This window comes from Delphinus delphis, chromosome 11 (genome assembly GCF_949987515.2).
Source record: "Delphinus delphis chromosome 11, mDelDel1.2, whole genome shotgun sequence".
Lineage (NCBI taxonomy): Eukaryota > Metazoa > Chordata > Mammalia > Artiodactyla > Delphinidae > Delphinus > Delphinus delphis.
The window spans coordinates 15,092,802-15,106,924 of NC_082693.1; the positions used below are offsets into that span (position 1 = coordinate 15,092,802).

General features: G+C 39.0%; 1 protein-coding gene across 5 annotated transcripts in view; it reads left to right on the forward strand.

The window, feature by feature from the left end:
* The window catches only part of PIK3C2G (phosphatidylinositol-4-phosphate 3-kinase catalytic subunit type 2 gamma), a 373,466-nt gene that overhangs the window by 332,222 nt on the left and 27,121 nt on the right, over nucleotides 1-14,123 (forward strand). For all 5 annotated transcript variants that reach the window (XM_069541180.1, XM_060024362.1, XM_060024360.1 and 2 more), the window contains one exon: nucleotides 6,945-7,039. In XM_069541180.1, coding sequence (XP_069397281.1) covers nucleotides 6,945-7,039 — 95 coding nt within the window. The remainder of the gene's footprint in view (nucleotides 1-6,944; nucleotides 7,040-14,123) is intronic.

Genomic DNA, 14,123 nt, shown 5'->3' on the forward strand with positions numbered 1-14,123 from the left:
ATATATATGCTGTCTACAAGAGACGCACTTCAGACCTAGGAACACATACAGACTGAAAGTGAGGGGAAGAAAGAAGATATTACATGCAAATGGAAATCAAAAGAAAGCTGGAATAGCAATTCTCATATCAGACAAAATAGACTTTAAATAAAGACTATTACAATAGACAAAGAAGGACACTACGTAATGATCAAGGGATCAATCCAAGAAGAAGATATAACAATTGTAAATATTTATGCACCCATCATAGGAGCACCTCAATACCTAAGGCAAATGCTAACAGCCATAAAAGGGGAAATCAACAGTAACACAATACTAGTAGTGGACTTTAACACCCCCTTTCGCCAATGGATAGATCATCCAAAATGAAAGTAATTAAGGAAACACAAGCTTTAAATGACACATTAACCCAGATGAACTTAATTGATATTTATAGGACATTCCATCCAAAAACAACAGAATACACTTTCTTTTCAAGTGCTCATGGAACATTCTCCAGGATAGAACATATCGTGGGTCACAAGTCAAGCCTTGCTAAATTTAAGAAAATTGAAATCGTTTCAAGTATCTTTTCCAACCACAATGCTATGAGACTAGATATCAATTACATGAAAAAAACTGTAAAAAATACAAACACATGGAGGCTAAACAATACGCTACTAAATAACCAAGAGATCATGGAAGATATCAAAGAGGAAATCAAAAATACCTAGAAACACACGACAATGAAAACACGATGACCCAAAACCTATGGGATGCAGCAAAAGCAGTTCTAAGAGGGAAGTTTATAGCAATACAATGCTACCTCAAGAAACAAGAAACATCTCAAATAAACAACCTAACCTTACACCTAAAGCTATTGAGAAAGAAGAATAAAAAAACCCCAAAGTTAGCAGAAGGAAAGAAATCATGAAGATCAGATCAGAAAGAAATGAAAAAGAAATGAAGGAAACAACAGCAAAGATCAGTGAAACTAAAAGCTGGTTCTTTGAGAAGATAAACAAAATTGATAAACAATTAGCCAACTCACAAAGAAAAAAAGGGAGAAGACTCAAATCAATAGAAAAGGAGAAGTAACAACTGACACTGCAGAAATACAAAGGATCATGAGAGATTACTACAAGCAACTATATGCCAATAAAATGGACATGTGAGAAATGGACAAATTCTTAGAAAAGCACAACCTTCCAAGACTGAGCCAGGAAGAAACAGAAAATATAAACAGACCAATCACAAGCACTGAAATTGAGACTGTGATTAAAAATCTTCCAACAAACAAAAGCCCAGTACCAGATGGCTTCACAGGTGAATTCTATCAAACATTTAGAGAAGAGCTAACACCTATCCTTCTCAAACTCTTCCAAAATATAGCAGAGGGAGGAACACTCCCAAACTCATTCTATGAGGCCACCATCACCCTGACACCAAAACAAGACAAAGATGTTACAAAGAAAGAAAACTACAGGCTGATATCACTGATGAACATAGATGCAAAAATTCTCAACAAAATACTAGCAAACAGAATCCACCAGCTCATTAAAAGGATCATACACCATGATCAAGTGGGTTTTATCCCAGGAATGCAAGGATTCTTCAATATATGCAAATCAATCAATGTGATAAACCATATTAACAAATTGAAGGAGAAAAACATATGATCATCTCAATAGATGCAGAAAGAGCTTTGGACAAAATTCAACACCCATTTATGATAAAAACCCTCCAGAAAGTAGGCTTAGACGGAACTTACCTCAACATAACAAAGGCCATATATGACACACACACAGCCAACATCGTTCTCAATGGTGAAAAACTGAAACCATTTCCTCTAAGATCAGGAACAAGACAAGCTTGTCCACTCTCACCACTATTATTCAACATAATTTTGGAAGTTTTAGGCACAGCAATGAGAGAAGAAAAAGAAATCAAAGGAATCCAAATCAGAAAAGAAGTAGTAAAACTGTCACTGTTTGCAGATGACATGATAATATACATAGAGAATCCTAAAGATGCTACCAGAAAACTACTAGAGCTAATCAATGAATTTGGTAAAGTAGCAGGATACAAAACTAATGCACAGAAATCTCTTGCATTCCTATACACTAATGATGAACAATCTGAAAGAGAAATTAAGGAAACACTCCCATTTACCATTGCAACAAAAAGAATGAAATACCTATGAAAAACCTACCTAAGGAGACAAAAGACCTGTATGCAGAAAACTATGACACTGATGAAAGAAATTAAAGATTTTACAAACAGTTGGAGAGATATACCATGTTCTTGGATTGGAAGAATCAACATTGTGAAAATGACTATACTACCCAAAGCAATCTACAGATTCAATGCAATCCCTATCAAACTACCAATGTCATTTTTCACAGAACTAGACAAAAAAATTCACAATTTGTATGGAAACACAAAAGACCCCGAATAGCCAAAGCAATCTTGAGAAAGAAAAACGGAGTTGAAGGAATCAGGCTCCTAGACTTCAGCTTATACTACAAATCTACAGTAATCAAGACAGTATGGTACTGGCACAAAAACAGAAATATAGATAATGGAATGCACATTTCGTTGCCCTTATTTTTGATAGAGGCAAGGATATAAAATGGAGAAAGGACAGTCTCTTCAATAAGTGGTGCTGGGAAAACTGGACAGCTACATGTAAAAGAATGAAATTAGAACACTCTGTAACACCATGCACAAAAATAAACTCAAAATGGATTAAAGGCCTGACTGTAAGGCCATGCACTATAAAACTCTTAGAGGAAAACATAGGCAGAACACTCTATGACATAAATCACAGCAAGACCCTTTTTGACCCACCTCCTAGAGAAATGGAAATAAAAACAAAAATAAACAAATGGGACCTAATGAAACTTCAAAGCTTTTGCACAGCAAAGGAAACCATAAACAAGACCAAAAGACATCCCTCAGAATGGGAGAAAATATTTGCAAACGAAGCAACGGACAAAGGATTAATCTCCAGAATTTACAAGCATCTCATGCAGCTCAATATCAAAAAATCAAACAACCAAATCCAAAAATGGGCAGAAGACCTAAATAGACATTTCTCCAAAAAGACATACAGATTGCCAACAAACACATGAAAGGATGCTCAACATCACTAATCATTAGAGAAGTGCAAATCAAAACTACGAGGTATCACCTCACACCAGTCAGAATGGCCATCATCAAAAAATCTACAAACAATAAATGCTGGAGAGGGTATGGAGAAAAGGGAACTCTCTTGCCCTGTTGGTGGGAATGTAACTTGATACAGCCACTATGGAGAACAGTATGGAGGTTCCTTAAAAAACTAAAAATAGAACTACCATACAACCCAGCAATCCCACTACTGGACATATATCTGAGGAAACCATAATTCAAAAGATTCATGCCAAATGTAAAATAGATAGCTAGTGGAAGCAGCCACATAGCACTGGGAGATCAGCTCGGTGCTTTGTGTCCACTTAGAGGGGTGGGATAGGGCGGGTGGGAGGGAGACAGAAAAGGGAGGAGATATGGGGATATATGTATATGCATAGCTGATTCACTTTTTTATAAAGCCGAAACTAACACACCATTGTAAAGCAATTATAGTCCAATAAAGATGTGAAAAAAAAAGTTATGTACCACAGTGTTTATTACAGCTCTATTTACAATAGCCAGGACATGGAAGCAACCTAAGTATCCATTGACAGCTATGGATAAAGAAAATTTGGCACATATATACAATGGAATATTACTCAGCCATAAAAAGAAACGAAATTGAGTTATTTGTGGTGAGGTGGATGGACCTAGAGTCTGTCATACAGAGTGAAGTAAGTCAGAAAGAGAAAAACAAATACCGTATGCTAACACATGTATATGGAATTCAAAAAAAGAAAATGGTTCTGAAGAACCTAGGGGCAGGACAGGAATAAAGATGCAGACGTAGAGAATGGACTTGAGGACATAGGGAGGGGGAAGGGTAAGCTGCGACAAGGTGAGAGAGTGGCATGGACATATATACACTACCAAATGTAAAATAGCTAGCTAGTGGGAAGCAGCCACATTGCACAGGGAGATCAGCTTAGTGATGTGTGTCCACCTAGAGAGGTGGGATAGGGAGGGTGGGAGGGAGACGCAAGAGGGAGGAGATATGAGGATATATGTATATGTATAGCTGATTCACTTTGTTATAAAGCAGAAACACCATTGTAAAGCAATTATACTCCAATAAAAATGTTAAAAAAATGATAATAATGGGAGGACTGGGTGAATAGGTGTTAGGAATGGGAGGAAGGCTTTTTACTGTATACTTTAAAAATAAATTTTCATTTTTGAATCATATGAATATATTATATCTGAAAGGAAGTTAAATTTTGAAATGGTATTTTTTAACATTAATGGACACATTATGCATAATTAAGCCCATATTAGCTGCTGTAGTGCCATGCATTCAAGCATTTCAACACAGTCATTCTTTGGACCAATGATATTTTAACAGTTCTTGGGGTTACTATAAATGGTTAGATTAAGCATGATTAGATCCCCCAGAATCACTTGAAGCAGAAAAATCAAGATATTCTAGCATCTTCTTGTCCCTGTGAAGCTATTCTCAAAAGTCTCCCTCTCTGGGCTCTTCGTTTAAATTCTTTCCCTTAGGTTATTGACCCCTTGTTGCCCCTTACAGCATGATGTTCAGAAACATAGTCTTTAGAGATCATTTGACCCTGCCTAAACTTGGACCAAAATACCTCAGTTTCCTCATGGGTAAAATGGAGGTAACACAAACTTTGTAGGTTTGCTGTGGGGATTTAGTGAGTTTATGTACATGAAACTCTTAGCCCAACATTTGGCACACAATAAGAATTCTAAAAATCCTAAGTACCTCTACTATTACTACATTGACTACTAAGATTTCCGAGTGGCCTGTATTTTTAGTGGGTTCTAAAGTCTGACATGTTTTGATGGATACTGTGATTACTAATCTTGCATGAAAGGTTTAGGGTGGAATATCATCTTCAGTCAATTCAAGTAACAGTTGCATGATTATCATTTAGACACTCACCCATAAATTTATGCTAATTTCCTGTCTGAATTAAAGCTCCTCTAATTAAACACATTAAGTTTCTAATTAATAATCCTTTCACTCTTTAATTCAAAAATTATGTTCATTGTGCATCAAAAAGTATCAGCATTTTTAGCATACTCATACCAAAAGTTCAACTACATTTTTGTATTATGAAATACAATTTACCCAAGTACTACAGTCAAAATTATCTCGTAGTGTCTCAAACTCACAGCGTCACTCAGTCATCATAATCAAGATATTTTAAGGAAGAATTTTTTTATTATATTTACGTAATTACCATTTCAGTTGTAAGAAACACTCGATGTGAATTTTAACTATTTCAATGTAAATAATCCACATTAACAATAAAATTAATTAATATTACCTATTTAAAATGTGTAAACTATTCTAATAAACATGTAAAAGGCTTTGGGAGAAGAAACATAAAGCTCAGGTTTAATTTTCAAATGTTAGGATTAGAGAGCTAAAACTGACTATCAGAAAACAACGTGGACCCCAGTGAGCCCACAACAAAACATTGCCAAATTCCTTATTAGTAGTAAATTTCTTCTTTCTGAATTCCCTCAGAAAACATACAACCAGAGATTACCAAGGGAAATATTAGAAAACTGTGAATTATGCTTAATCCTTGGGCTATAATCTGGAAATTTTTAATTAAAAAACTAAAGCCTTCGTTTTAATGTTGGAATGATATAACTTGAAAGGAAAATTGAGATTACTTTTGTCATTAAATAAACGTTTAGTGCAACTTTATGGAGCAAGCACTGATTTATATATCCCTTGGGGAAATAGGAAAAAAGTAAGCCCTAAGGGAGATTGTAATCCACTAAGCAAATTGAGACATGTAAGGTAATAATTACAATATAAATATTAAGTGATAAGGGCCGTGCTAAGGGGAGTTCAGAGGGTGGCGACCACAGAAACCCTTTTGCATTTTAATTAGGCCTTGCAGAAAGGTAAAATTTCAATAGCCAAAAATGGTGGAAGAGATCATTTTAAATAAAGAGAATAATATGAGCAATGTCTGCAAGGAAATAGCAGAGCATGTCTGTAGAACTGAACATACAGACTGCAGTATGAAATAATAAGAATGGGAAATAAGACAGATTCAATAAGAAGCAGTAATACAAAGCTGAAAAATTCAGACTTTTTCATAAGCTATGGAAAGCTATGAACAGTACTTTGATCGAAGAGTAATTTTATAAAAGTTGCCCTAGGAAGATTATACTGGTAATTGTGTACAAATACATTTGGGTTCTGGAGGAGGGGAAGAGAATGTTCTAGTAGTTCAGGCAAAAGATCCATATGCATCTGCACTAGGCACAGCAGAACTGGAAAGGAAGAGCTGAGTGTAAATATATGGAGTGATTGCAAACATTCACTGAGATCATCTCAACTGTCCTGAAGTAGATGACTATTATCTCCATTTTACAGAAGTCGATTAACTTAGTCACAGTCTTTAGTATAGTGCTGGGACCTGCACCCCAGACTCACTGACTTCTAAAGCCAACACTTTCAACTCCTATGTTCCCTAATACTTTAAGCTCATTGTACTGAATGTTGAGGAGAAAATTGCGGCCAAAAATGACACTGAGGTCTCAGGCTTTAATAATCGGGAAAATAATGGTATCGATTGAAACAAAACATAGACTATGAGGAGGTAGAATAGATTCAGGATTATTAGACACAAATCCTATCTTAACCAACCCAGTTTCCTGAAGAGTATTATGTTTTCAGTGTCATATGAAAAATGTTTCTTTTTCATATTATTCATTGGTCCTGCTTTAGTCTTTGAATGTTCAGTTTATCCTGTGATCAGCCACTTCCAATTTAATCCACTAAAACTCTACTGTTTCATCAGGTGAGAAGTTTCCTGACAAGAAGCCTAAGGTGCAGTTAGTCATAACATACGAGGATGCGAAGCTGACCATACTTGTGAAGCACGTGAAGAACATTGTAAGTTTATCTTATCTAATAAGAAACATGTAAACCTACGTTTAGAAATCACTTTCTTCCTTTAAGCAATTAATGTCAACGTTCGTGAGAGAAATGGGGCCAGCCACCAAGTGTAAGTAAGGAACAATGAACCAGGTACAGCATTGTGCCTCAGTGTAATTGTGATGCTTGGGGGAAAGGCTATAAAATATTTCACAGAGCAAGTCATAGAATGAAACCCAGACTTTATTCAAAATGAAGTGTCAGGACAAATCTAGTGAAAAAGCTTTGAAAAAGCAGGACTACCGGGGCTTCCCTGGTGGCGCAGTGGTTGAGAGTCCACCTGCTGATGCAGGGGACACGGGTTTGTGCCCCGGTCCGGGAAGATTCCACATGCCGCGGAGCGGCTGGGCCCGTGAGCCATGGCCGCTGAGCCTGCGCGTCCAGAGCCTGTGCTCCGCAACGGGAGAGGCCACAACAGTGAGAGGCCCGCGTACCACAAAAAAAAAACAAAAAAGCAGGACTACCTAGAGTATTAAGAGCCAAAAGAAAAAAAGCTATGTCCCGAGAATTTACCCCTCTCTCATCACGCTGAGCTTTGTGGAAGACTGACTCATCTCTTTGAATAGTGCCAGCACCTTCTTTGTGAAGCCAGGAGCTCTTAGTGTTTTCCCACAGATTGCCATTGAGTATGTTATCATATTCTGATGTAATTGCTCAAGGGTATTTCTTTTCCCTCAAAAAGTAATAATTTCTTTGATGACAGGGACCCCATCTTTGCATCCCCAGAACCAAGAACGTCAATGGTAGTTAGCCTCTAAGGAAAACTAAAAGCTGCTTTCTCTATTATACCCCATTCCTTCCTGAAGATTGGTCGAGTCAGAGAGGCAAGGATGGCAACTGGGCCATGTCGTTAAGTAAGAGAGGGAGCTTTCTTTGTCACAAGGTAATTGATTAAAGGTCTGAATCTGGGTGCAACAAACAGAAAAGGGTAACTCTAAGCCTCACCTATTTCTCTGGTCTTTTGCTAGCCTAGCAAAACAGGTCCTCCACATGGTGAAACTCCCCAGGAGACTCCACATGGAGAAAGTCAGAAGCACTACCTTAGCTCTCTCCTTTATGCACATAAATCTCTAAGGATGCACTTTGAAGGACTTAAAGGAGCAAACTCTTCTCAACATGACATGCATTTGGAACACACTAGAACTTAATAAATATTTGTTCATTGAACAAATATTTGGCATAACTTTCAGGGAATGCATCCTTTACAAATTTAGTATTAGCCAGATACCCAAGGATGATTGTTTGTAAATCTATAGTGTTTGCAATCAGCCATTTTTGTAAGAGCTGGGCAAATATTATTAAATGTGTTTTTGTAGAACTTTCATTCATTAAAATAATTATTTTCAATTGCTTTTGATAAGTTAATCAGCTTAGCTGAGAATAGCAGTTGTTTAAGAAATTGTTAGGCTGGGAAATGAAGATTAAGTTAGATATTTTTTATAGCTGTATGCATGTTCATGGACTTTAAGCATCTGTATAAATACACATGATAAAATAATAGACTATTAAGAAATAGTGTTAATCAAGTTAACAGAACTTATATATGTGTATGATATATAATTGTCAATTGAAAACAGTCCTCTGGGAAACTATACATATATTTCAGTAATGTCATTGCTCAAAACATTTTAGGACATGCCTGTTGACATTGCTTTTAGCTCTGCATATAAACCACACAGTAAACTTGTTGATACTATTCAAGAGCCATGCCTAATGTTTGATCAAAAGCAGTATTAACCAACTTGGCCACCCATTTTATTCATCAGCTAAATCCCCAAATTACTTTTGACAGTTTTCAAAAATGCCCTTTACACTCAGATGAAGTTGCACTACCAATAAGTATATTCAAAACCAGTGTGATGCAGGCATAAAGGTGGGGAGTAAGTGACTAAGAGCAAGAGTTTAAGATTTAGATCAAGTTATAGGTAAATGGAAAATGAGCAGGTGAATCCTATAAAAATTTGAAAACCACTTAGGGCCGCTAGACCCTTTACATTGCCAATGCCCTCGGAAGGAAAGTTGTTAATAATGAAGTCATGCTCCCTACTAGTTCTTCTCTCCTCCACAATCTCTTAACATAGCCCTGGAACTCCTCTTTTTTTATTTCCAGGCTTGTGGCTTTAAATACCACTTACATGTCTTTTTCTTCCATATTTTATAATTCTAGCTTGAAAGTCTCCCTAAAATCCAGAATTATATGTACAACTGATTACTCAACAACTCTAGTAGAAATTCAGTAGATAGCATAAATCTAATATACATCCAATCAGACTTCTGATTATCACCCCCCTAAACCTGCTTCTTTGGCAACCTGTCTCACCTCTAAATGGCACCTCCATCCTACTAATTGCTCAGGTTAAAATCCTTAGAGTCCTTTTGACTGCTCTCACAAACTACAACCAAACTTATCAGCAAATCCTGGGAGCTCAGCTTTCAGAATAAATCCAGAATCCCACCATGTTTCACCTCCACTGCTTACCACCGTTGGTTCAATCTACCATCATCTCTCACTGGAATTACTGCTGTAGCCTCTTAACAGGTCTCCCTGCTTCTGCCTTTATATCTTTTTAGTCTCTTCCTAACCTAGCATCCAGAATACTCCTTTGAGAATAAAAGTCAAATCCTGTCATTCCTGTCTCATATCCCTCTGGGGAAGGAATCTCATACCACTTACAATGAAAGCCAAGTATTGACGCCCTTGACCTCTCCTACCTCACCTTGTGCTACAGACTCCCTGAATCACTCCACTCCAGCCTCAGTGATTTTCTTCCTATGCCTTGAATGTTTCTGCATGTTTCTGCCCCAGGACATTTGTACCTGCTACTCAGCTTATTGGGACTGCTCTTCCCAGGCCCATGACTCAAATTCTCCATGGTTCAATCTCACATGTCCTAAACAACTGTGTTTAACTGTCACCTTTTCTGTGAGGTCCTCTCTGACTCCCATATGTAAAACTGCAAAACCACCCCTGTTGGTTGGCACTTCCAAACTTCCTTTCCTACTTTATTTTCTCCACTGCCCTGTATCATTGCTGTAAACCCGGAGGCTAAAGCAGGGCCAAGTATATAGTAGATGCTCAATGAATACTTTGTTAAATGAAAGAATGTTAAATTACTTCTAATGTGAACAACTAAGAACTAAGACTTTTTTCACCTTCCCCAAATCATCACAGCAAAGTTCTCAGGCTTTGCATTTTTCACAGCATCTCTTAAATGACTATTTTATTTCTTCTGCTTATCTGAAGACAGAGATAACATTATAATGTAAATGACAGAAAAATCTATCTGTAAATTCTCAACATATTTTCTTATTTCAAGTTTTAACTAATTGTTTATTTTTTTAGACTTTAGTATTTTCACATGCTTGAGTAATCAGACTGAAGAAGTTGTGCTTGGTTTTAATATTAAAATGAATTATTCTGCCTGCAGTTCTGTTATATTTAATAGTGAGTTTGATGAAAAGAATTGTTTATCTTATATTAAATCCTTGAAGCTTTCTCTAAGAATTACTTCCCTCCTGTGAATTTACAAGTTAAAAAAAAATTGCTAAATTTTTTTCCTTTCAAAGCAGCACGATATGATTTATCCTAGTGAACAGAGACTGACAAAGTAATGCAGGTATTTAGAAGCTTGACCAAGATTATTTTCAATAATTTTTCAGTTTATGTAACAGAGGAACATAGAAAAATCATTTAGATTTGAAATATGTTTTTAAATCTTTCTAGTGTTTTCCCATGTAGCCCACTTTAAAATGATCTCTTCCATTGACTTCTGCAATGTCTCTCTATATATTACAGTGTCTCTCCTGGTCTCATGGATTCCCCTAGTTTTGTGTCATTTCTAGACTGTTTTCTTCTACCTGCTCCAGAATAAGCCCATTCCAGAAGGCTCTAAAAGTAATCAATAAGCATGCCAGACTTCCTTCTGATATTGAATATGCTCACATTATGAGAGTCTCCTACTCTGTAACAGAATAATAAGTCATTTCAAATGAGGAGCAAGTCATGTCAGGGAAATCAGGGTATATCTCAAATGGAGTGCTGTTTAATCCTTTCATAAGACACAAAATCACAGAAAATCATTACTGTATGGAAATTAACAGAAGAGAGAGGGAATTAGTCAAACACAACAAGAACCCAGGCTAAACACACACACACACACACACACACACACACACACACACACACATACATGTTAAAATTTTATTACATTTTATTTTTTATTTTAAAGAATTCTTGTAATTTTATTATGTATGTATAGTCTGGGGGTCCTTGTTTTTAAAATCCACATTCCTGGATGCGACTCCCAATGACTGTGATTCTGTAGTTTGGCTTGGAATTTCTACATCTGCCTTTTACAGTCTTCTCCTGGTCTCATGGATTCCACTACTCTTTCACGTCTAGACTTGTTTTCTTCTCTCCTGCTCGCAAATACGAGCATTTCAGAAGGTTCTCTGACACAAGTGGTCCATGGACACACTTTGAGAAACATTTCTCATGGCTAATTACCCCATAAATGGCACTGTGCATACAATGGGAGTTCTGTACTTAGCACCAAGTGACTTGTGTTGCCCACTGGTTAAGAGACAACACATAGACTTGGTGAAGGTAACAAAAGAGGGTTGTGAAAATAAATCACAGATGATGGCAATATTCGACATGTAAAAATAACAATGTTCTATGTATCCTTTTAAAAACTTCTAACTTCTCACTCTGTGCATTCATTCTTTTGTTTCTTTTTGCGGTTTTTTTGTTTGTTTGTTTTGCGGTACGCGGGCCTCTCACTGTTGTGGCGTCTCCCATTGCGGAGCACAGGCTCCGGACGCGCAGGCTCAGCGGCCATGGCTCACGGGCCTAGCTGCTACGCGGCACGTGGGATCTTCCCGGACCGGGGCACGAACCCACGTCCCCTGCATCGGCAGGTGGACTCTCAACCACTGCACCACCAGGGAAGCCCTGTGCATTCATTCTTATCCTGAGTTCTTTAAAAGATGTTTACAATCATTACCCTGAACTCTTTCTTGGGTAGACTATCTATCTCCATTTCACTTAGTGCTTCTTTTGGGGCTTAATCTTGTTCCTTCATTTGGAACATGTTCCTCTGCTACCTCATTTTGCCTAAGTTGCCGTTTTTATTTCTCATTTTGCCTAACTTGCCATTTTTATTTCTATGTATCTCGTAGGTTAGTTATGTTTCCTGACCTTGGAGAAGTGGCTTTTTGTAGATGTCCTATGCATCCCGGCAGTGCACTCCCCTCTTGTCACCAGAGCAATATGTTCTAAGGGTGCCCCCTATGTGGGCTGTGTGGATCCTTCTGTTGTGGTGGGCTGACTACTGAGGGTGGTCTGGTGGGCTTGGTTGGCCCCCAGACTGGTTGGTTGCCAGGCCCTGCCTTGTGCAGAGGCTGCCAGCCACTGGTTTACCAGGCCTGTCACAAGGCAGCCAGCTGCAGCACCCCAGGGCCCTGAGGCTAGTGCTGGCTCACTGATGGCTAAAGCCAGGTCCTGGGGTTAGTGCTGGACTACTGGCAAGCAGAGCCGGCTTCTGGAGTCTGGTTGTAGCGCCCAGGAATCCCAGAGTTGATGTCAGATTGCTGGGAAGGAGGTGGGGGAATGGGGGAGAGGCCTCCTGACACAGTTGGGTACAGGGTCTGGGCTGTCCCAAAGCTTCTGTTGGCCTATTAGTTGGCAGGGCCAGGGCCCAGCTGGTCCCAGGGCAGGTTCTGGCCTTGGTGGGTGCGCCAGGTTTGTACGCTGCGGAGCTGCCATTGTCCTGTGGCTAGAGTCCACCTGCTGGTGGGTGAGGCTGGTCCTGAGGCTAGTGCAGGCTCGCTGGTGGGTGGAGCCAAAGATTCTGGTGTTGGTTTCTGCCCACTGGTGTGTGGGGCTGGTTCCTGTGTCCTCTGGTGGGAAGGGCTGTGTCCAGGGGAGGCTATGGGCTCAGGAGGTCTTAAGGCAGCTGTCTGCTGGTGAGTGGGACTGTGTCCCTGCCTAGTTAGTTGCTTGGCCTGAGGCATTCCAGCGCTGGCGCCTACAGGCTGTGAGTGGGGGCGGGGCTGGGTCCTGAGACTAATAAGCTAGAGGGAGGATTCCAGAATGGCACTTGCCAGCACTAGTGTCCACTGCCGCCAGCATCTGTGTCATCAGGGAGAGCTGCCGTTGCCTCCTGCTTCTCTGGGAGACTTTCTAGATCAGCAGGTAGGTCTGACCCAGGCTCCTTTCGAATCACTTTTGCCCTGGGTGCCAGAGCTTGTGAGATTTTGTATGCGCCCTTTAAGCATAGAGTCTATTTCCCTCAGCCCTCTGGGACTCCCAAAAGTAAGGCCTGCTGGCCTTCCGGAGCTTGTCTTCCTGATGCAGGACCCCCAGGCCGGGGAGCTGATGCGGGGCTCAGACCTCTTACTCCTTTGGGAGAAGTTCTGCAATTTTAACACATTATTGACTGGTGGATTTTTGCAGAAACTAACACCTGTGGCTGGCGATTTTTACCTAAGTGAATATCAAAACACCTGCATTTGATTAAATATCAACAACCTTTTTTTGCATTTAATGCATTTACTTGAAACTTTGTACATGTCTTACTAAAGCATTCTAATATTTCGTTAGAGTGTGATAGTGATAGGCAGTATAGCAGGCACCTCTGTGCAGGGGAACAAAACATCTATTACAAATACACCGTGTTTCACTGCTCTTTCCCCTGGAAGAGCAGACTCTACACTTTTCTGGCGGCAATTTTTTTTTTTCTTTTAGTTCTGTGGGTATTATTCCCTCTAGAATATGTTCTTTTATTTTACCTGATAGTCGACAAGGTGGGTCTTTGCGGGAGGCTCTTTTAGAAACACCACAAGAAGAACCAGGTGCAGGACTACCACTACATTCACCAGGATGGTCAGTTACCCATTCTCTAACTACTGCTAACAAAAATTGCGTGTAAGTCATTTTATTCTGTGCATTAAGGCTACAATAAATTTTAAACGCATTGAATAAACCACAATTACTCAAATAGAAACCCACTTTTTTATACCATTTGCTAGTTTTCCAGAG